This window comes from Notolepis coatsorum (genome assembly GCF_963971535.1).
Source record: "Notolepis coatsorum genome assembly, chromosome: 14".
In the NCBI taxonomy this organism is placed as follows: Eukaryota; Metazoa; Chordata; class Actinopteri; order Aulopiformes; family Paralepididae; genus Notolepis; species Notolepis coatsorum.
The window spans coordinates 75,071,736-75,095,657 of NC_140178.1; the positions used below are offsets into that span (position 1 = coordinate 75,071,736).

A 23,922-nucleotide genomic window follows, 5' to 3' on the forward strand; every position below is an offset into this window, starting at 1 on the left:
CCCTCTCTCCGCACGGAGCTCCCGGAGATCATCACGACAAGGGTCTAGGACACATTCCCCTACCCGACCAAGCGACCCGGGACCCCGCCAACAGGAGGATCCTGTCCACGTCTCCGAACCCCCTCCCCGGCCGGTCCATACGAGACCCAGCAACCGGGAAGAACCGGACCACGCCGAGAGACTGAACAGAAGACTCCAGGACCTAGCAGAGGAAGAGGAAGAGGAGGAGGAGGAATGTCAAGCCGACCAGCAACAACGTACTCTGGACCAGGAGGCCCAGTACAGCCCCGACCAGCAGCAACGTACTCTGGACCAGGAGGCCCAGTACAGCCCAGACGTCAGCCCCGAGGCCCTGCGTTACAAACCCCCAACTCAACTCACGGGTGAGTTTGACGCACCGCCAGCCCCGAGGAACAGCACCTGGGTACCCGGGCTTCGGTACCCACCAAGTACCAGCCCAAGACGACACGCACGGGGAGACTCGCCCAGGAGGCCTCTCCCCCAACGCTCACCGATGTGCCAGCCATCCATGGCATCGTACCTTGGCACACCGACGTTCCCGGACTTCACACACGAGAACCGAGCACAGTACACAGAGCTACGAATGTGCTTAGAGACAATGATGTCCGATGTACCAGATGAAACGTATAAGTATGCTATCCTACTCAAGCACCTGAAGGTGCCCAGAGCGCACAATATAGCGCTGGCATATTCCAACTCTACTACCCCATACACCGCGGCTCTAGTAGCCCTCAACCAACGTTATGGACGCATATGGGACTACGTGATACAAGAGATAAGAGACATCGACCGTCTCCCCCCAGCCAGAGACAACAGAGCACTAGATGACCTCTCTATCAAGGTACAGTCCCTGGTAGGGATGCTGGGGTCCCAAAAGGAAAAAGGGATATACGAACTGTACGCTAACTCTAATGTAGAGAGGATATTAGAGAAGCTCCCTCCCGCCCGACAAGAGCGTTTTCGGCGGCAGAGAGACCACCGTGACCCCAACGGCCCAGAGGCATCCCTCCTAGACCTGTCTGAGTTCCTCACCAGGGAGGTCAGCAGCTTACGACTGGACACGTTTGTATGGAGTGGACCAAGCCCAAGACTAGGACCTCGGGGATCAAACGATAACCGCCGGTCGGTGACAGTTATGCACCAAGCCGAATCAGTACCGCAGCACAAGAACCACAACACCCCCTCGACGAAAGAGGAGTGGAAGATTGAATGCCAGTACTGTGAAGGGGAACATCGGCTGTATCAATGCGACACTTTCGGGAAGCTGACCACGGACGAGGTGAGTCAGTGGATCAAGGACCACCGCCGCTGCTTCCGCTGCGCGCGCAGCCATATGGCAGCTGAGTGCCGCTTGAAGAAGAAGTGTAGCAGGTGCGGCGGCGCCCACTTGGAGGTCCTGCATGACATCAACAGGCGTCCCCCAGGACAACAAAGTGGGCCCGTCACGGTAATGTACCAGGCCGAGGCGGTGGCACCAGTACCAAAGATCCACCAGACCGCTCCCTGGTGTCCCGACTGCTACAGCAGACACTGGGAGTCACGGTGCTACTCGGACGACCGCGAGTCGGCACCACCCCAGACGATCCAAAGCAACCGACCAACAGGAGTGCTCCACATTGACCAGCATAGCAAGACCCCCCGAGTGCTCATCAAAGTGGTCAGAGTGCTCCTGAGCTACGAGGACAAGGTCCTGGACACTTACGCCGTCCTGGACGATGGGTCTGAAAAGACTCTCCTCCTCGCTTCCGCCGCAGCCCAGTTGGGCCTGCGGGGTGCCAAAGGTACCATGACCATACGCACCATCAGAAGGGACCAGAAGACCATAAAAGGTGAAAAGGTCTCCTTCAAGATAGCAGTGGTGGACCAGCCCGAGAAGCAGTATAGTATTACCAACGTCTTCACCAGCCACGACATAGGCCTATCACAGTACACCTACCCCATCCCACAGCTGATGGCGAAGTATGTGCACCTACGTCAACTACCTATACCGCTTATCGACGGCGCCACACCGACCCTGCTCATCGGCTCCGACCACGCGGACCTCATTCTCCCAATTGAGGCGGCCCACATCGGACCCAAAGGATGCCCAGTCGCGGTTCAGACCCGACTGGGGTGGATGCTCCAGGGCCCCCTCTACGGACTTGACAGTCAACCCACGTCTACACGCTGCCTACACACAAAGGCGAGCGACACCGGCCACTCCCTCGTACAGCCCGTTGAGAGGCTATTGACATTAAGCGAGAGGCCTGTGAGAGAACCGTGGGCACAAGAGGGAGTTCGGAACTCCACCCCCCTCAGCTGCGCTCCAGACGTAGCTGACCTCGAACCCAGCACCCCAAGCGACTCCTTGATGGGGCGGCCGGAACCGGCCCCTCCTCAGACGGGGTACAGAGCAAACAAGAGAAACAGACGGAGGAGGTGGAGGCGCAGCCAAGCACAGATCAAAGCAGTCTCAGGCCTGCTTCCTCCTAACCCCCCTACCATCCCTTCCAGCCCGTCAGAAGCGGGTCAAGGACGGGGACAACTTAAAAGTGGACACAGTCGTCATGATCATAGACCAGTCACTACCCCGAGCTGCGTGGCCGGCCGGCCACGTAAGCAAAGTGATCACTGGTGCCGACGGAAAGGTCAGAGCGGCAGAAGTGCTCGTCCAGGGGCGGACATACACCCGGCCCGTGGCGAGGCTGATAGAGTTGCCAAGGCTCCCCGACTCGCTTAATGACGACCATGACCCACTGACTTTGTGAATTGCCCTACTCCTCACAACGGACATTGAGTAGTGGACAGTGCGGTTAATCTGTCTCTGCTTATCTAATTAGGTGCAGACTAATTAGGAGGCGGCTGTTACGAAGGATCAGATTAAACCGAATATATATATTTATTGCTTGAGATCCCATGTATACTATTTGTATATCGTTTGATATCCCTTGTATATTCTTTGTACATATACACGGAATATCCCTTTTACCTAGTACAGACCATAATATTCGTTCTCCTATTGGACAGCGATCCCCTAGGCGCCACAGCCATACCCCCCAATGTCTAGTTCAAAGTCACCGCCAAAGACATGCCTGGACATGACCGGCTCTGCGCAAGAATACGAGACAGAAATAAGGCTGGTACTAGATTGTTCACCTAACGTATAAATACGGCGCAGGTGAATACAGCAGTATGTTAACCAATAAGTTGAAGCCTCACACCACGATACAACGTGCTGTGAAGTGGGCCCGTTTTTGCCCCGAAATAGAGCCTTGAGACCGCGTGCGAATTGATAGCTGAAGTGTCAGAGTTTAACGCTGTATCGTCGAGTTCGACCTATTCTATTATTTAAGTAATAGTCTATTATGTATAGTGTATCATGCGGCTACCGTTCTACAGTGACCAGCATTACCAACGCTTCCTCGTACCGAGCTAGTGTGCTTATCCAGGCTGGGCGGCTTAACCTGGTGCCGTCATCCGAGGAGCCCTAGACGAGAACCGTGTGGATATGTACACTGGATAACCTACACCGGCGACTACAGAGCCCTTTTCGGCTGGATTATTGCTTTGCTCCTGTGGCTGTTGGAGCGGAGGAGAATCGTCTACACCCACTACTGTGTGGGATTTACCCGTGAGGAACATCACTCGAGCCCGTCTCTAGGAGAGGCTGGCCGGCTTTCACCTATGCTGCACGCATACTTGGATTACAGCTGCTGCTTTCGTCTACCGATCAAGGGAGTAATGTACCGCCTCCCGTAGCTGGAGCTTATTGATTCCCTGTTGATCCAGAGTTTGCATTCGAACATTCCTCTCCCCTGCTGGCCTACAACCGGAGGGACCCTACTAGTATCTCCCGCTGCCCTACTAGTGTACCATAGATATAATTCCTACGATACAGGTGGTATTCATTATCTCCTGCGTAATATTCTAATGGACTTACGCTCTTGACCTATTCATGCACATTCTTCGCCTTACAAGCGCGACTCTAAGTAAAGTAATGTAATATAATCTTATCGCTGCTAATAAATATTCTTCTAAACGAGTATTTGTGTGAAACCGTGTTATTGTGGATGTGTTCATCTCATATACCTGTGTACTGTATGGCCAGTAGTAATGTACATAAGACAGTAGTGGTTTAATGATACCATACTTATTAATACAGTCAGGGAATTGTACCCCTCAGTTACAGTAACGTTAGCTAACTGCATTTAGAATCTGACCAGCTATTAACTTACAATAAACATTAACTAAAGCTGGCTACATAAAATACCACTATTGACTAAATCCATGAGTGGTCTGCTAATGCGTTAAAATGGGGGGGGGAAATGCAGTAATTTAATAAACATACCAGCGAGAGTGCCTCGGAAACAATGAAAATTAATGCCGTTCAAGGCTGGCACTTTGGAACTATAGGTGGCCCATGAGGCGCTTCACCATGATAACAATGGAAGCAGTGGCGGCTCATGAATTCTTCACGGGGGGCGGAATTAATTAGTATCCCCCTCTATCTCTCCTTCTCTCTCTTTCTCTCTCTCACACACAGCGCGACGTGGAATCGATTCGTTACACAATCAGACCTAGTATGTGTAGTAGTATGTACCAAGAATAACTTCAGTATGAGTACAGGGCTGTACACATATTTTGCATATTGTTAAACGAGCCAAGGCTAGCTATTAAACTATCTATATGAATCGAAAACGGGGGACCCTGATGTGATGAGAGAGAGAGCGTTAGTTAGTTAGTTAGTTAGTTTAGCATTAGCTGAGTGGCTAACAGCGGCTAACGTTAGCTGAGTGGCTAAGAGAGAGAGAGAGAGAGAGAGAGAGAGAGAGACAGAGAGAATGAGAGAGAGAGAGAGAGAGAGAGAGAGAGAGAGAATTAACTCACTTTGTTTAATTGAAATGTGGTCCAGCCGGAGGGCTTGATAAAGTGTATGTCCACTGACTGTCCCCCAGACTGTTGTCGATGTATATCCACTGCCCACTGTCCAGACTCGAGACTGCATCACAACACACAGCATCGAACATCCTGCAAACTACCTGGCGTTCTATCGTCCACTTTTAAGCAAAACTGAGAAATGCGGGTACGGAAAAGTACTGTCGTCGCCGCGTCGGCCAATCAGAGAGCGTCTCCGAGAAATGCGGCTACGGAAATTATAGACGCCTCTTGCTTAGACCGCTTCAAAACGCGCCCGTGTTCCATCATAATACATCATATTTCAACGCACAGCGCGTTACGCACTGATTGGCTGCAACGGATACAGCGATGAAACAGTGCACGGCGTGCACACGCACTCAAATCGCTATTGCGTCTAGCCCGAGAGAAATGCGGCGAGGAGAAATGCGGCTATCAGACAGGAAAACGATTATTTATATTTGATATATTAACGTTATATTGTGCATTGGAAACACAAACATACTTAAAATTAGTAAATATTATTCATTTTAAACATGTTTATATTATTTATAGGGCTATAAAACTAAAAAACTAAAAAAAATCGTATTCTTCTCTCTTTTAACCAGGGTTAACCAGGGGGGTCGACGCCCGAGCTTCCTAGTGGCCAGCCGCCACTGAATGGAAGCCTATGAGAGTGTCGCAACTCTCTTTTTAGAAGGCTCTGGCTCCCACATGCAAAACAATTTGGCTACATTCACACTGTAAGCCTTAGTGCTCAATTCTGATGTATTGCTCAGATCTGATTTATTTTGTTTGGCTGTTCACATTATTTTTTAAATGTGGTCAATATCAGATTCCAGTGTGAACGCTGGAATTTCCTGCATCCGGAAATGAACAATAACGATGAATGAAAGTAAACATGGAGGACACTGAAGTCACAGTTTATGATTTAATTTATAAGTTGATGTAGAGTGGAGTTGATGTGGAATGTGACCAGATGACAATGAGGATGAGCCATTTTCTTCTTTCAATATATTCGTCAGAAGGATCTGCCCCGTCCTGACAAAAGAAGCCACCCAACTCCTTGTCCAATCAACAGTAATCTCCCGCCTCGACTACTGCAACGCACTACTTGCTGGCCTCCCGGCCACTGCCACCAAGCCTCTTCAACTCATTCAGAACGCAGCGGCCCGCCGGGCCCGCCTGATCTCAAACCTACCGAAGTCGGCCCATGTCACCCACTTCTTAGGGACCTGCACTGGCTCCCCATTGCTGCACGAATCCGCTTCAAGGCCCTCGACCTGGCATACCGTGCGGCCTACCTCCGGTCAATGGTCGCTAACTACACACCCTCAAGACCCCTACACTCTGCATCTTCTGGCCGTCTCAGACCCACTCCTATCCAAGCTCCGGGACCGGGAGGATCATCAAGGAGACCCTGCCTTTTCTCAGTCCTTGCCCCACAATGGTGGAATGAACTACCCACCCCAGTTAGGACAGCCGAAACCCGTCCAATCTTTCGGCGTCGACTAAAGACGCACAACCATTAATTGAAGAAAAGAAAAATCGAACCCTAACTAACCTTACTGTCATGCACTTGTCCTAATAAACTAACCTACACTATAGCACTCAACACTTTGATGAACATTGTTACTCAGCTGATAGAGTTGTGCCCTTCCTGATGACTTGTCGTACAGAACTTGGATAATGCGTCAGCTAAATGACTAAATGTAAATGTAAATATGCTTTCAAACACAGACCGCTTATGATACATCTCCTCAAGTTTTGCTTGGACAGAAGTATCACCACAAATAAGATAAACACCTCCCTCCATGTTTGTATTCACCAAGTGACTCCTGCCACAGAATTGTGGTGAATGTCAATTTAGAATGGTGTAAAAGTCACATGAATTCCGACATGACTGTTCAGACTGAGGTTACATTCCAAGAAATCTGACCTGTATGTATCTGATTTAGGACCACATTATGAAAGTGGCCCAAATCTAAGTTGAAAATATCAGATTCAATGTGATTTGTGCTGTTCACGCTGTCATGGAAAAAACGTATCTGAGTCACTATGAGAACTGTATATGTTAAAGGATAGTTCAGATTTTTGGAACCCCTATAGCCCTAAGTCTTATGTACTGTAATGTAATGTAATGTAATGATGGTGTTGATTGGTAGAGTCATTCTCTGTGCAATTGCCACAAACCCATGCAAGCTGGCTGAGGACAGCTGGATCAACTCCACAGTGCACACAACGTGGATTGAATTTAATTGAAAACCTTTATTTATCCCCGAGGGGAGATTCAGATGTCCTTTACAGCATAAACAGCATAACAACAATTTAAAAACAGCAATTTAAAAAACAGTTAATACATAACATACATAACATACACTTATTAGTATGTGTTAAAAACAAGATGGACAAGTACACAGGGATAAAAATAGCTAAAATAGGACTAAAATAGAGCTAGAAAGTGGTGAAAAAGAAAAAGAAACAAGTCCAATCATGAATGTGTTGTTAAATAATTAAATTAATTTGTTACATGAGCCTCAGCCAGCCTGTATAGACAGGAGCTCGACCCCATTGACTTTGCATTGGTTTGTGGCTATATCTAACCAGAGCTAGTGTATGGAACAGCTTGGATTGTGCTGAGAAAGGAATCTACCAATCAACACCATCATTGGTAATATAATAGTATAGTAGGTAATCAAATAAAAAACAGTAGCCTATATCCATAGGAATTAATATAATTTTACTGATTCAATGATGATATATATATTTATTCGTGACTGTTTTTGTCTATACCTAAATGTTTACTGCATGTGAGCGTTCGAGCGCGCTTTACAGCATGGCCTTTCTGTAACATGGAAGGGCGGCTGGATTGAGACCGGAGATATCAGCCCTCGGGAAGCTTTAGCAATATAGAGACAATCTTCCTCATAAAATCATCAAACGTTGGAATTTACTGCATTTAATAAAGTGCCTTCTTGGTTACGCCTGTGTTAAATTAAGTGATGATAAAATACGCTATATAAAGACACGCTGGGAAACTGGAAGATTTGTGAAGTGCCTAATCTAAAAGTGTTTTTGTATGGATGCATGGAGTGTATACTATTACGCATACTACTACTACTACTACTACTACTACTACTACTACTACTACTACTACTACTACTACTACTACTACTACTACTATTCCTACTATAACAGGTAAAGAGTCGGGGGACATTTTACAAAAGCATGATCGTGTCTGTGCTCGTATCTGCTGGGATCAAATGATGACGTCGTCCGGAGCTCGACTGCCCGAGCGCACAGATGATGAGCGGACGCGCCCGCGCGCCTCCTATATTAATCTGTTCCAGTGTCGCTGTCTTTTCAGCACCACGCACTGACACACGCACCAACCGGAGAGAGAAGGGGAGAGACAGTTGTTTGCAACCAACTGAGGACCCCCCCCCCCTCAACATTTAACTGCTTTAGTTTGAACTTTCTTTGGATCAAACTGGAAAATACCCGCAGTATTTTCACATTTGGAAGGTAATTGTGGTTTTCTGATTCCGATTTTCAAACAGGTCAAATCATGTGAGTTAATATGTGACTGTGGAGTAATTTTTATGTCGTGATTTTGAGACTTGACGAGGTTTTTTAAATGCTCTCGTGTCAGTTCCGAAGTCCAGAAATATGCCCACAAGCACCTGATAAGTCGGTGTTGAAAGAGAGAGAAGTTTCTTTGATCTGAATCCATTCAACGGGGATTCAAACGGCTGCAAGTCAGTGAACGTTCTTGTTTTTTTTTTGTTTTTTTTGTTTTTTTTTTTTACACCTGGATTTATTGCAATCAAGTCGCTATGATCACTTTGGTAATTGGACTTGTATACCTGGTCAGTGGGTGCACGGTGCGCGCCCAGGATGCTACAGGTAGCCGCTTCGTCTGCAACGCTATCCCCCCAGGCGCAGAGCCAGGGTGCGGGTATGGCCCCACGGGGAACCGTGTCCAGAGCTCCAGCCCCGTGGAGGACGAGCTGCGGAATACTATCATCCAGCTACGGGAGACCATTCTCCAACAGAAGGAAACTATCGTCAGCCAGCAGGGCACCATCAAGGAGCTCAACTCCAAGCTGGCCCGCTGCGAGGCGGCCGCCGACGAGTCGTCGCAGGGCAAGTCCCGGGGTCAAGGCTCCAGGCGAAAGGACTACGGGAAGAATACAATGGGGGACCTGCCCCGGGATCCCGGGGAGACCATTGACCAGCTGGGTAAAACCATGCAGACTCTCAAAGGTCGCCTGGAGAACTTGGAGGTGAGATGGAGCGCATAACTGCGTAAAACCATGGGTCTTTTCTCAAGAACGCACATTGATGTGTAATCTAAGGAGTGATTATAAACTACCGGAATATTAAAAATTGTTATTTTCTCGGGGGTTTAAGCGTTTACTGCCAATGCAGCAAGACACACAATTACACATAACCATGTAACAATACGCGTCTCCGCTGCAGACCACACAGGAAATCCGAGATCAAAGGGTCACCTAATGAGCACGTAACCTTGCATAGAATAACCAAAGCTGTATTGCGGATACCAATCTCTGAGTCATAAATAATAAACGAGCAACACAAATCGGTGTAAAATATTTTATGCGTGTGTTGCAGTGATAGTTCTTCTTTTTTGAATAAGTAATGAGATGTGTTCTATACGCCATGTTTTTTCCGGCAATCATGTGACTAATTATGCAAAGTTACTGATGAAATTCGTTCCACAAGGCATTTTTCACCTGCGTCATTGACGCTGTTATTCGTTTGAAGAAAATTGCAGAGATTGGCCTATTTATAATGATGGTAATTGAATATAATATTATTTATATACATTCAAAGCTTTGTGTGGGAGCCAGGCAGCCCCTTCTTAATTCTAGTGTATGAATTGATGTAAAATGGCTTAGTGACATTCAACTGATCCCGAGGTCATGTTCACTGCATGTATAATGACTGATATTTAGCATTGGCTGCTGTGCTATATACGCATTAGAAACACGTTTTTCACAACGTGACAACCTTATAAGATAAACAATCACATTAATGCTTAGCCTATTTATAGATTAATGCAATTATTGTTTATACTGTACAGCCACCCCCCCCCCCCCAACCCTAACCCTAACCCCCACCACCCTGCACATTAATGCTTGATTGAGAGCTTTAGTGACCCAATCGAATAAGGGAGGGATATATTGCAGCAGTGGGGGATGGCATATTGTGGTACTTTTTTAATCACATCTCTATCGATTTTAACCTGTTTTACATATTGGCTATTGCAAGATCAATGCTACTGATAGGATTTGATTCCCCCGGGTGCAATGACCTCTATTCAAAGTGGGATCAGCACTGTATGCACACGCCTTATGAGTAATCAGACTTTGGGTGGAAAAGGAGCATTTAAAGTCCCTGGAGCCTTTGCTTCAGCCTGGCCAATAGGCAAGATGGGCGGGGCTGTGTGCGGCATTTGGATTATTCAGTATGTTGTGCCATTGTGTCAGGCGAGATAAATCACCACGGTGAAGTGTCAGAAAGTGTTTAACTCTCGGGGTACGTTCAACAGCAGGGGCAATGTCATCGGCATATTCAATCATGAACACCTGATGCTCTTATTTGCGCTATAAAGTTGTCATGCAGACGCTATGTGAATGGCGGCCTATTGTTGCGCTTGTGCCCTTTTCAAAAGCCATCTGTGCGGAAGCCTGGTGTGAACTGGCACTGTCACATTACACAGTCCTGGTGTCTGGCCGAATCCTCCCAAGGGGATTAATCAAGGAACACTTGATTTCACTTCACTTCACTTAATACCCATCCATGCCATGGTGGTTGGTTTGCCAGGTCACAGAGTCAAATTCGCCCATGGGGACGCGCCCGTGGGTTGCGGCCATAATTAACGACAAGAGTGCTAAAAGGTTATTTTGACCCAAATGATAGAGAAGATTTATGTCTGTCTACCCTCAATCTAGGTATTTTTACAGAGTGCCTGTTTGAGTGTGGATTAACAGGATTAAATGTCCCTGTCATTGTCTGTCTTGTTTCCCTGTGTCACTCCCATTGTCTCTCTCTTTCTCTCAATCACTCTCCCTCATTTACTCTCTCACTCATTCACTCTCCCTCTATCACATACTCTCTCCATCTCTCTCTCTCGCTGTCTCTGTTTCTTTCTCACTCTTTCTCTTTCTCATCTATCCCCCCCTCCCTGTCATTGTCTGTCTCGTTTCCCTGTGTCTCTCTCATTGTCTCTCTTTCTCTCAATCACTCTCCCTCATTTACTCTCTCACTCATTCACTCTCCCTCTATCTAATACTCTCTCCATCTCTCTCTCTCTCTCTCTCTCTCTCTCTCTCTCTCTCTGGCTGTCTCTGTTTCTCTCATTCTTTCTTTCTCTTTCTCTATCCCCCCCTCCCTGTCATTGTCTGTCTCATATCCCTGTGACTCCCATTGTCTCTCTATTTCTCTCAATCACTCTCCCTCATTTACTCTCTCACTCATTCACTCTCCCACTATCACATACTCTCTCCATCTCTCTCTCTGTTTCTCTCTTACTCTTTCTCTCTATTTCTCATCTATCCCCCCCCACCCTCCTCCTGGCCTCACAGCAGCAGCAGTTGCGTCTCCCCGGCAGCAACGCGTCGTCGACGGCGGGGGGCGTCTTGGTCGTGTCTCCCCTGCCGGCGGAGCTGCGCGACCTGCTGCGGCAGCGTCTGGGGTCCCTGGAGAGCCAGCTCCTCCGGAAGGTCTCCGAGCTGGAGGAGGAGAAGAGCCAGCTGTATAACGAGACAGCGGCCCATCGCCAGCGCACCGAGAACACCCTCAGCTCTCTTCTGGAGAGGATCACTGAGCTGGAGAAAAGTAAAGTAGAAAAAGTAGAAAGTAGAATGCTTTATTGTCATTGCACAATGCAGTACAACGAGATTGGTTTGTGCAGCACCTAAAACAACAATACCTACATACCCACTCTACCACACAACACATCCATGACGTACCTATAGGAAAGAGTTGGAAGAACGTTGGAAGATCTCAGCTAGACTTTGGCACCTGTTTCTTTTTCGTTTTTTTTCACTGCCAGATTTAGCACTAATTAGGCCATCCTAGTGGAAAATTCCCAGAGCCTTTCTTGGAGCAGCACCTCGATCTGGAAAACGAGGCTTGGAAGGCAACGGTGGTGCTTAATTAATTTCAAGTAGTATTGGAGTGCAGATCCCACCAGACCCCAGGGTATCACTTTGATGATAGATGTCAAAATAACAGGACATAGCGATAAACTTTTTACGGCCCCTCAAGGGGAGAAATTTTTTTGGGGAAATGATCTCATCATCAGCCATTGGGTACTCTTTCCTGTTAGGGCCTGTGTCCCCCTGGCTGATTGCTTTTGTGTTGAAGAAACAAGGTTTAGTGAATATATTTTTGGAGATTATTACTCGCTGACCTGGGACCAGTGTTCTAAGTTAGAACATTGTTTAAATTCAGGGGCATTCTGCTTTAATTCTGTTCTCGTGCTTTGAAGTTGGAATAGAAAACAGCTTTGCATTCTTCATTGTGTGAATTCAGAAGCCAGCACCTGCCTCATAGTCACCGAACTCCTTACTTAGCTTAGATTTGATCAGTGTATGATCCTTGCGTATAGCACTTGAGCTGCAGTGGGTAGCAAAGTAGGTAATGATGGTACACAGTAGTAATGTATGTCACTTTAGAGCACCCGAGTACCAGGAGTTAATACGTCTTTAATGTGGGTAATTTAGTGTGGGTAGTTCTCCAAGATAAAAAATGTAGTTGATGTTAGCCGCTTCAAGGTTGTTCAGGAACATCTAGGCCCAAGTGCAGGTGTAAGCTCTGGGCACTGGCACACGTGGTTGTGTCCAACTTATCTTTGGTAATTTGATTACCAGAGCAGCAAGCGCATTCATGTGCGTAGTGCAGGGCTGGAGTAGGAGGAATACATTTTTAGCAGGTGGAGTTGGGGCTAGCTTCAATTATTAAAGGGGACATGCATTGCTATTCCTTGCACTATTTGGGCAACTTTACACAATTCCTGTGAGTCTATGGAACACATCTGTAATAATAAAAAAAAAAAAAATTCATTGTTTTATATTTATAATCAAGTATTCAAAAGCATAATTTTTCTCCCTTTGGAATTCAGGCTGTTATTGGATGGGCTCCGCCAATAAGCGATTTGAGTGACAGTCAACCACACAGTCTGCGACTGGCACAGTGAGAGATAGAGAGAGATTGAGGGGGAGACTAATTAATTTCGCCGCGGGGGGCATAATGCCACGGGACAATGCATTGGTAACTTGTTTCAAATGACAATATATACCTCTGTGATTATTATTGCATGGATCGGAATACGGGCGTGCGAGTGGGAGCATGCGCAAAGATATTTTGACAGTGATAAGCTAGTGCTCCCAACTGCGAGGGAGAGAGAGAGAGATAGAGAGAGGGAGAGAGGGAGAGATAGAGAGAGAGAGAGGGACACACGGAGCATTTACACACAACCTGTGTAAATGCTCCGTGTGTGTGAGAGAAGACCATACCCGCGGCACACGCACACACATTTTTACACACACTCCTGCGCGCTAGGGTGACCAGATGCAAAAAGTCCAAAAGTGGGACAACAGTAAGATTTTGGTGGGACAAAGTGGGACAACAGTAAGATTTTGGTGGGACAAAGTGGGACAGATAGATAATGTACATTTTTTTATTAGAATAACTGAGTCTGGCAAAATGACAGGAGCTAGTTTCATACCACAGTCGGCTGACCTGTATGAATGGGAGTGTTGTACTGTGTGATAGACACTTGTTATCTCAGCTGCAGTGACCTTGTCCGTCTGGCTATCATTGTTTGGTTTAAAAAGAAACGTATCCATAGATCTGGATGTTTCTTTTTGGTGAACCACTTTCAAGTGAGACTCACGTCCACTGTGGCGCTTCAAGTCGTATTCTCCTCCATGCGCAATTGAAAACGAACTATGACACAAAACACAGAAAGCCTGCTGCGGATTGCCTGCCATCTGCCTCACCCAGTCATGTGTCGTTTGCCAGTCTTGGTTGTAACTGCAGGTCCGTTTCTTTTTACTGCTTTCCATCTTGAACTAGTTCGCTTGTAATGTTGTTGTGTTTTTTTTGACCAATCAGATTTGCAATATGAGGTAGCGTCACAAGTTCAACTCTCACGAGCAGAGCAGTGCGCTAAATTACTATAACCAATCAGATCTGCGATATGAGGTAGCGTCACGACTCAGTCACGTCACAAGCAGGCAAGCAGCGCGCTAAAGTACTATAACCAATCAGAGCAATGTGTGTGGACAAGAGGCGGGTTGCTACGTTTACTGTCTGTAGGGAGGGGCTTTTAGACGCATGTTTTTTTTGGCTTCGAAAAGAGGGACATCCTCTCAATATGAGGGACGCGGGACATTTGGTCAAATGGTGGGACAGTACAACCAAAAGGGGGACACCTGGTCACCCTACTGCGCGCACAGACCACATTGATATAATCCCCCATTGCTAAGAAACAATGCTAAACACTGGAAAAGGCCATTTATAATGCATGGGACGTTTAAATTATGATCAAATCAGCTGCTCTCACTTAAGAACAACACATACCTGGCTACATTAGAATAACTTCAACCAAGGCCAAAGAGACCCAATGGCAATATGGGCATGTAGACAATTATATTATATATTAGGCTATACATCCCACATCATCCGATTATAAATGAATGGATGATTTATTTTAGTGTCATAGACTTGATGTGTTCCATATCCTACTACACCTATTGAAACCATTGATTGATTGATTGATTGAAAAGTTTATTAACAGATTGCAGAATGGGTACAGTACAGTACAGCTCAAATACATACAATTGTTAAGGGGATGCAGACCAGAGAAAGACTTTCGTCTTGTTTACATCAGGGTCCCCCATTTTCAATTCATCATAACATATATGACATACATGACATACAGATAGACAGTACTGCTACATCTATACATTTATGACATATCAGATTTGCAAATACAGTACTGTTTGTGATACAAAAGTGTCCAGAAAAGGAGTGTATATACATTTGGCGTAGAAACTGTACATTGGAGGAGGTTGGTTGGGTGGGGTTGGGTGAGTGCTGTACATTGGAGGTGGGGGGGGGGGGGGGGGGGGTTGGGTAGGGGACACACACACATTTTACACTGTACATTGGAATATTGACAAAGCCTTACTTGGTCATTTACTGTACAACTAGGTTAGGACATTTGTAGAGGCCAGTTTCGAATTGCAGTCTCACGTAGGTGTTTTTTGAGAGTGTTTTTGAAAGTGGGTAGTGATTCACATTCCTTTACAGCTTTGGGTAGGGCGTTCCACATTGATGTGGCATAATTGCGAAACGTGTTTAGTCCCTTGTTTGAGCCGAATCTGGGTTTTACATGATTTGTGGAGCTCCCTCTGGTGTTGTGATCGTGGTATTCACTGACCTTTGGGAAGTATTTTGACATGTACATGGGTACCTTGGTCGCGTAGTGTATCTTGTAGACCAGGCCCATTGCAAGTTGCTGTACTCTGTCGTCTACTCTAAGCCATCCTAGGTTGTCAAAGTGGGCAGGGGTGAGGTGGATTCTAGGAGTCAGGTCAAGTAGTAGTCTGACTAGCTTGTTTTGAGATGTTTGTAATTTGTTTTTTAGTGCCTTTGAGGTGCTTTGGTACCATGAGGTGCAAGCATAGTCGTAGTACCCTTGAATGAGTGCTCCTGCTAGAGTCTTCAGGGTATTCTTGTTTACCAGAGAGGAGATCCGGTACAAGAATCGCGTTCGTTGGTTGACTTTTTTTATTACATTGGATGCCATTTTGTCACAGGAAAGATTAGCCTCTAGGATGGAACCCAGGTAGGTAATTTCATCTTTCCTTGTGATAATATTGTCACCCACTGTAACCGAGAAGCCGTCGGTCTTGCTGAGTTTGTTATTTGAACCGAAGAGAATGGACTCTGTTTTGCCCATGTGTAATGATAGTTTGTTGTCGGCGAGCCATATGCAGATTCTGCCTAGTTCCGAGCTGAGGGCTTTTTCAACCTGTAACTTGTTCTTGTCAGAGACCAGCAGGGCTGAGTCGTCCGCAAACAGGAACAAGTTGCAGTCACAAGCTGACGACATGTCATTTGCATAAATTAGGAATAGTAGCGGTCCTAGTATGCTTCCTTGTGGAACACCACAGCTCACTGTGAGGGGGGGGGATAGGGTACCGTTTACTTCCACCATCTGTTCCCTCCCCTCCAGGTAGGATTGTATCCAGCTCACTGATAAACTATCAAAACCATCATTTTCATTAATTGGTTTTGTCATATTTACAGTAAGTAAATATAAATCCAAAAATATATATGACAGGATCATTATTCTACAGGCTGGTCTATCTCACAAGATGTAACATATCTCCTGTCACTCACACATTTCACAGTCTTGAAGACGCAGGTGTGTAGACTAATTCTGCCACTGTGAGGAGTGTTCTACTGCAGATCAGACAGTAGATTGAGAAGACACACTACTACTCTTAATTAGGTTTCTACCGGAATTCGAGGACTACTATTTAGTCATCTGTCACTCTCCTGACGGGTCCTTTTCTCCACTAGTGCGCTGTGCTCATTGTTGCATTGGATTCTTTTAGGTAGAATAACTAGTGTCGTGAGGTGTTCCATGTGTTATTATCTGTATCGACTGATTCAGATTCACGCATGAATTCAATAACCACAAGTGTAAAGCTTAAATAGCTTGTTGTGATGTGTTGATTAAAAGGCCATCCATTCAGTTGAGGGATTTACCTCAAAGTGGGATGCATTGTGTAACATCCATAAAAATGGCTTGTTGAACAGATGTTCCTGTGTGCTAGGCTATCGGCATGATAACAGCTCAGAGCTCCAGCATCTGCACTTACATGTGGTGCGAGCGGGCAGAGGCGTGATTTTATGACAAAATAGATACCAAAATTGTACTGCGTAAGCAGATTTGTATTGACCCCCCCCCTCCTCCCCCGCTACACCACTCCACCCACGTGCGGTGCAAGTGGGCTCCCTTCAAGTCACAAAATTACCAAACAGGCGCAGTTGGAAATAATTCACCTTGTGCCCAATGGAATTGCTAATCAGCATGTGCCTGTCATGAGCAGTGATGCCACAGATTACTTGTAAAAGTAATCTGATTACTGATTACTGATTACTCCTTTAAAAAGTAATCTTAGTTACTTTACTGATTACTTGATTATCAGAGTAACTTAGTTACTTTGAAAGTAACTAGGTTACGAAGTCGTCGTCCCTGCTGCTGCCACAACATAAGAATGACAAAAAAAAATTAGTAAAATGTACTCAGTTTGAGTAAAATGTACTAATAGGGCAGGTAGGCCTATCTTGCTATCTATAGATCTATAGATTTCACAAAAGATAAATGGTCAATAACACCACATGTAGGCTGATATGTAGCCTACCTTTGAGGCCTGCCCCATTCAGATATGGTTCTACGTTATTATTATTTATTATTGTGTGAATGAATGAATGAAAACTTTATTTAACAGATTGCAGAATGGGTACAATACAGTACGGCTCAATACATACAATTGTTAAGGGGATGCAGACCTGAGAAAGACGTTTGTCTTGTTTCCATCAGGGTCCCCCATTTTCAATTCATATAGACATTTATGACATACACAACATACATGACATTTATGGCATAGGGACATATAGGTATTTAGTACTGATACATTTGTGACATAAGCGGTATTCAAATATACAGTACTGTTACCCCTAGATCCTGACAGAGTATATACATATGATGGGGAGGGGACTGTACATTAGGAGGGGGTGGGTGGGTGGGTGGGAGGGAAATATACATACGGCGGGGAGGGAAGACAACCTACATACTGCAGTATGGTGTTCCATGTTCATGAATAGTGCAATGCAAAAGATGTTTAACTCAAAGGTGGAACATACTGTTTGGCTGGTGAGCCTGGTGCAGCTCCGAGTCCTGTAGAAGTCGATGGTCGTGCTGTGCTGTATATTCCATATGCGGTAGACAGTATTTTGTTTCTTCCGCAAAGTGAATGTTTTTTTCACCCGGCTTAGCTTACACAAACGTTAAGTAGACTAGTGAACTTCCAGTGCAAGAAAGCGTTACGAGCGCGAGCGTCTCCCTGCTAGCTCGCAGGTCAGCCTGATAATAACAATAACAGCCGCGCCCACCAGCATGGCTCAACACGCGAGGTTGCGTGCTGTGACGTCACTCCCCAATACAAGGAAAAGCTTTCCAAACGTATATTTGACTGTCAAAAACGAAAGAAAATACTGCATTCCGCCTGCATTATGATGAGATAGTAACGAAATAGTAACGCACAGCCACTTGGACAATTAACTGCAATCAGATTACTGGCTTGTAAAGATTAACGCGTTAGATTACAATTTTCGGGGAAAAGTAATCAGATTACAATAACGCGTTACTTAGTAACGCGTTAGTGGCATCACTGGTCATGAGCCAGCACAAGCATGGAGCCCTCAAGAAAAGCACATAAAAAACGACATTTGGATACACTTAAGTTATATTTCATATGGCTTTACGCTCTGCTCTATTGGAACTGTCCTTTTAATCATATGCTAGCGTGAAAACTTTCAACCACGTGCACTCACCTACACCTGACTGACCACGCCCACATCCGCTCACATATAAGCGGGGTCATGGCCATACTACTAGCTCCTTCCCTACTTTTACCACCTGGAAGTCCGTGCTACAGTGCACCTTTTTCAGATCAGTGCTGAAGTAGTTAGTTAGTTATAGGAGCTGTGTTGGCATTGTCTCTTGTTTTTCGGGAGAAAGAAAGAATAATGTCGTCACCACCGGAGAGTCTAGAAGATTATTCTGACCTCCACCGGCGCTTCACATTCGGGCTTCCTCGGGGCGTAGTGGGGCTTTCCGGCTCCACGTTTGTGGCAGGCAGGTGAGCCTCAGCGGCGCCCGGAGGGGAGTGCACGTCGCTGGGCAGTTCCCCTGCCAGCGTTGCTCTCCGGCTGTGCAGCTGGATACAATTGCTGCGGGAGGCAGTCGGCTGGTCCGACGGTCTCTCTGGTGGGTGGTGTCTTGCGGCACGGGCTCTCCGCCTCTGCTCGCTCACGTCAATTGGCAGTGAGCGGCGGGGGCGGACGGTCTAAACGGAGATGTCAGTTGTGCGGGGTCGGCTGCTCAGGCATACGGCCCCGCAGAACAGCCGGCTCCAGGCGAGGATTCCTCCGTTACTTCTCCATCGCGTCTGATACGCGTGAATACCAAACCCAGCCGCATTTCTCGGAGACGCTCTCTGATTGGCCGACGCCTGTTTCTACACTGGTTAAGTTTAGGCACTCTTCGAAGTTGGTTAAGGTTAGAGTTTGTCTTAGAGCGTGACGGCAAGTTCTTTCGACGGTTAAGCTTAGGCACTCTTTCGAAGTTGGTTAAGGTTAGAGTTTGTCTTAGAGCAGCGGTTCCCAAACTTTTTTGGCCGTGCACCCCCTGTCACCTCCCGACCTAGCTGACGCACCCCCCAACGGGTTTGTTGCTGGTCTCCGTGCACAGATTTTATTTTTTATTTTATCTAATTCCCACGGCGACTATGGATAGGGAATTTCTTTATTTAATTAAAATGTTGTACTCTGCCAGAATGTTTAATATCCATAATACTAAAGGTTTGACTAAGATTTTTATGAACTTTGATTGTAAAAAAAAAAGAATTTTTTTTTTTTTTTTTTATTTACCACCATTAGCCTTTTCATGTCACGCACCACCTAGAGGGCGCTCGCGCACCACATGGGGTGCGCGCACCACAGTTTGGGAACCACTGTCTTAGAGCATGGCGATAGAACGCCAGGTAGTTTGCAGGCTGTTTGACGTGGAAATGGGCAAAGACACAGCTCGTCACAGATTGGGCAAACGCGTCAGTGGCCAATCAGAGAGCGTCAGTCAGTGCCAATCAGAGAGCGTCTCCGAGAAATGCGGCTGGGTTTGGTATACACGCGTCCGATACAGCTACAGTAGCTAGCCGTTAGCCTGTAGCTAACCATTAGCTGGTAGCTAACCGTTAGCCTGTAGCGTCCAATGGTCAATTAGGATTACATGGAGGGGGCGGGGAGTTCTTGTTTGACGTCCCACGAAGACAGAGCTCTCTCCCCTCGGGCATAGTGTGCTTTGTTTTCCTGGGAGCCCCGTACTCCGAGTCTGGGTTCAAGTCCCACCTCCGAGACGGGATGCCCTACTGCCATCCACACTGGACGTTGGCTCCCGCCTATCAGAAAGAGAAAGTGAGTTGAGCCTCCTGCTGCGAGGGATGCGAGCGAGACGGAGGAAAGTATGCAAGGGAGTTGCGTGTTTTTTGTACCCGAGCTTAGGGCGGCAGCGGCCCGTACAAACGGGGCTCCGCTGCCGACGCCACTGTATCTCTGGCAACGCTGTCCTGTGAGGGAGGCGAGCGTTGTCTGCCCTTTCTTTGGGCTAGGCAGTTGGCTATCTGGAGTGACCAGGCCTGCACTCCACCTTACGCAGCTTCAGTAGCTAGCCGTTAGCCTGTAGCTAGCCGTTAGCCTGTAGCTAGCCGTTAGCGGTAGCCGTGGGGAGGTAGCGGGCCCTGGACACTCTGATTCGGCGGCGTCTCTGGCAGAAGATGTCGTCAGCCTGCACCACGGCCGGCCGCAGGATATGGGCGAAACGCCGGAGCAGGACTCCAGCCGTCGCCACTACTGGCCCCGCCAGCAAGAGGCCTCATCAACGGGGAGACCACCATTGTTGCTGCCAGTCGTCCTGCGACCCGGGGGTACAGGTAGGACAGGGGGGCGCACCATTGTCGAGATGCCCAACGCTCTCGCATAATGCAGAACGCTCTCGGCCAAGCTCCTGCATGTCAGAGGGGCATGGGTGAGCATGGTGTGTGTTCCTGTAAAGCACTCGTCAAACAGTGCACGCTCCAATCATTTCATTACCCTTTCTGCTCCCCCCCCCCCCCCAAATGATTTTGGTTACTGTAATAACATAAAGGGTCTCTCCTAAAGGGGGACTGTTTTTCTCCGAAATTTGCTTTGGTTGCTGTTTTGTATAACTTGCAAGGCCTGTATTTCTAGCACTTAGCCAAGGGCTTATGTCCTTTCTCTCTACCTAAGCCAGTGTTCTTTCTTACGTGGTAAAAGTGAACTTGACGGCTTCGCTGTACGATGAGGGTTGTGTGTTTCATGTACAGTAAATACGCTTTAGGATAAAACGTAGCATTTGAGTCCGCAACTGGTGTGCTATTGTTAGCTTACAGAGTTGTACATAGTAGCATGTAAACCAAGGATTTTTTGAGTCCCTCTCTTCAGTCTGGTATTTTTTCTATGCTTAAGGGTAAAGATAAAAAAATAGCGAGTGGCAAGTTTTTTCGCACATAAGCCAGAGCCGTGGATAAAACCCGTTTTTTACACAAACAAGGTTATCAGCTGTGGTTGGCGTGCAGGATGTAAAGCTATTATGCTACAAGTGTATGTGCTTTCATTTAGCGCACTATACAACTGGTGTCACGGCTCTGCCTTTTTTATTGCGTTGTATCATGGGTGAGGTGGTTGAGGGGGGTGGACAAATACCCCCCCGGATATAGTTATATCCTTTACGAAACTGATTGGCCGAGAGGTTGTGCCTTTCTACCTATCAGTCTCCCTCTCGTCACAGGGATGGGGGAGGGGGGGTTCCCTGTCTCCCACACCAAATTAGGATAGTGGGACACGGGATTTCCCCGGCCATTGAAGACGTCACAGGCGCGTTTTTCTTATTGGCCAAGAGACATGTCCGTGAGTTACAGGGCCTGTGCTACAGACCGCTGTCATTGTAAAGGATAGATGATGCGATGCAGTCGAGACTGTTGGTCCTTCTGCTCTGCTCTCTAACAGTAGTGTATATTGGGCTGTTTTGTCTACTTAGTCCAATCTGTTACATGAACCTTTTTCAATTGTTTCACTCACGTTGAGGTCTCTCTGGGAAAACCGCTGTCTTCCCCTTTTACATAAAGAGCAGAATTGACGCAGTTTTTATTCCCAGGCTCGTCGTATAAGATCCCGTGTCTGTGTCTCTAGTACAGGCTTCCTGCTGCTCGTCCCAGACAGCGAGGGGAAACATTGTGGGGCTCTTTCTTGTTAGAAATTCGCCGTCACTGTTCTCGGGTTCTTTACGAGCATACACGCTGTGTCAGTGTTTGGTCTTACGAGACCGATCAGCGCTGGCCCAGGGTGTTTTTCAATGATTGAATCAGCCTTTTGGGACCGGCGAGCCTTGGTTGCCCAACATCATAAAAACGTTTTTTATGCGGTCGGCTGGGAAGGAGATTTTTATCTCTACCGAGCACCAGTGCACTAGGTTAGACTCGAGGACTCGCGTACATCTCCGGGGGGAGATGACAGAGTAGATTGGCAGGGGGGTTTCACGCCCATTGGGTAGGCCACCGGGAGCGGTGCGTTCGCGTACTGACCGTCTTGGTGGCGCCCTCTGTGACTGGGGGCGGCGGCATGACAAGGGCACGGGACTTGTCCTGGTCGCGCCGGACCGGATCAGTTTAACCTGTTGTCCGCCGGGGCGCCGACAAGTTCTGGTACCCCGAAGGACCCTGAGCTTTTCCAGGGGGAAAATGCCAGGGCGGGCCGGACGTCACAGGGGTTGATGACATGAATGTGTGTGTCATATAGATGCCACTACAAGTTGCCCTTAACACATTGGGCGCCATGGGTTATATCCATCAATATACCCAGTATGCCACCGTTGAAAGCCTATGGAGATGTTTACCTTCTTTGCAGGGCTATAACTTTTTAAATTTGATTGCTATATTGACATTACTATGGCCCATTCAACATCGATTATCTATCGTTCAGGATGTGGGAACGTTATATTTTTTCATTCATACATTGTTGTGTTAATACCTTCTAGAATATAAGTATGTTTTTAATCTTTTCTGCTGTAATTCCAAAAACAGTATAGTTATAGGCCCTGACGCATATGATAGATTATCGATTGGCGTTTCTTTCCTATACATGCTATATTAAAACATTTAAATGTATATGATCTGTATACATTATGCTTCATCATGCGTGAAGGAAAGGGGGGGGGGGGGTCGTTCCTAATTCCTTGATCGTCAGTAACGGCTTTATTTACTATGGGTTGATACGTTGATCAGATGGTTTGCAGTGAAATGAATAAACAATCGGGCTGAAAATAACGTTAGTGTCCTCTTGCCGTTCACCGGAGGAAAAATATCCCAATTATTTGACGCCGATCTCCTACATCCATTTCCGGTTTGTATGGCGCAATAAACGCCAAAATCATATAGATTATTAAGTTTAGAAAGCGATCCAAATGCACTATAGGGTTTGTCTAGAGTCCCGTAACAAGAGAGTGTAACTCGCCCGACCATCCACCAGGCGGCGGTATTGAGGCATTGCAATCTCATACAGGGTCCCGCTGGAGTCCGGAGGTTGGCTGGATGAATTATGAATGCCATGGCGAAAAAAAACTATATTGATCCCAAAAACGGCGTAAGTCGTTCTTGGCGTTCAACGCATGCCGGGCAAAAACGGCGTAACTCGTTCTTGGCACAAGATGTGTTAACAGTGGTGTGCATTGGTCCATACTATGTTGTACCTTTTTTCACAATGTTAGGTGGGTTGGTCCTTCTCCATTTGTTTTCACCCCTCCCTCCCTGCTAAACCGGGGATGGGAGGGGGCTGTCGGGGAGGCTGCTTCTGTCAACTCCTCTATGCATCCCTGTGTAGGCCCAGGTCGGGCCTTGCCCTCGTTGACCTGTTGGCCTGGGTTAACCCTTTTTAAACCTGAAACGCCTTGAACTGCATTGTATAGCCTGTGTATCAGTGGAGGCTGCTGACCAAATGTTTAGGTGAAGCACAAATTATTATGTTATATTATATATTAAATTATATTTTTTAAACATCCCCAACGCTGCAACACCCCCATTCCTCCCAGGTGTCAGGCTCCTC

General features: G+C 46.8%; 1 protein-coding gene across 1 annotated transcript in view; it reads left to right on the forward strand.

Annotated features, from left to right (window-relative positions):
• Positions 1-8,750: 8,750 nt before the first annotated feature.
• nptx2a (neuronal pentraxin 2a) overlaps positions 8,751-23,922 on the forward strand; it is a gene marked incomplete at both ends in the record, with an annotated part of 39,149 nt that continues 23,977 nt past the window's right edge. The window contains 2 exons of the mRNA XM_084328801.1: positions 8,751-9,200; positions 11,526-11,778. Coding sequence (XP_084184927.1) covers positions 8,751-9,200; positions 11,526-11,778 — 703 coding nt within the window. The remainder of the gene's footprint in view (positions 9,201-11,525; positions 11,779-23,922) is intronic.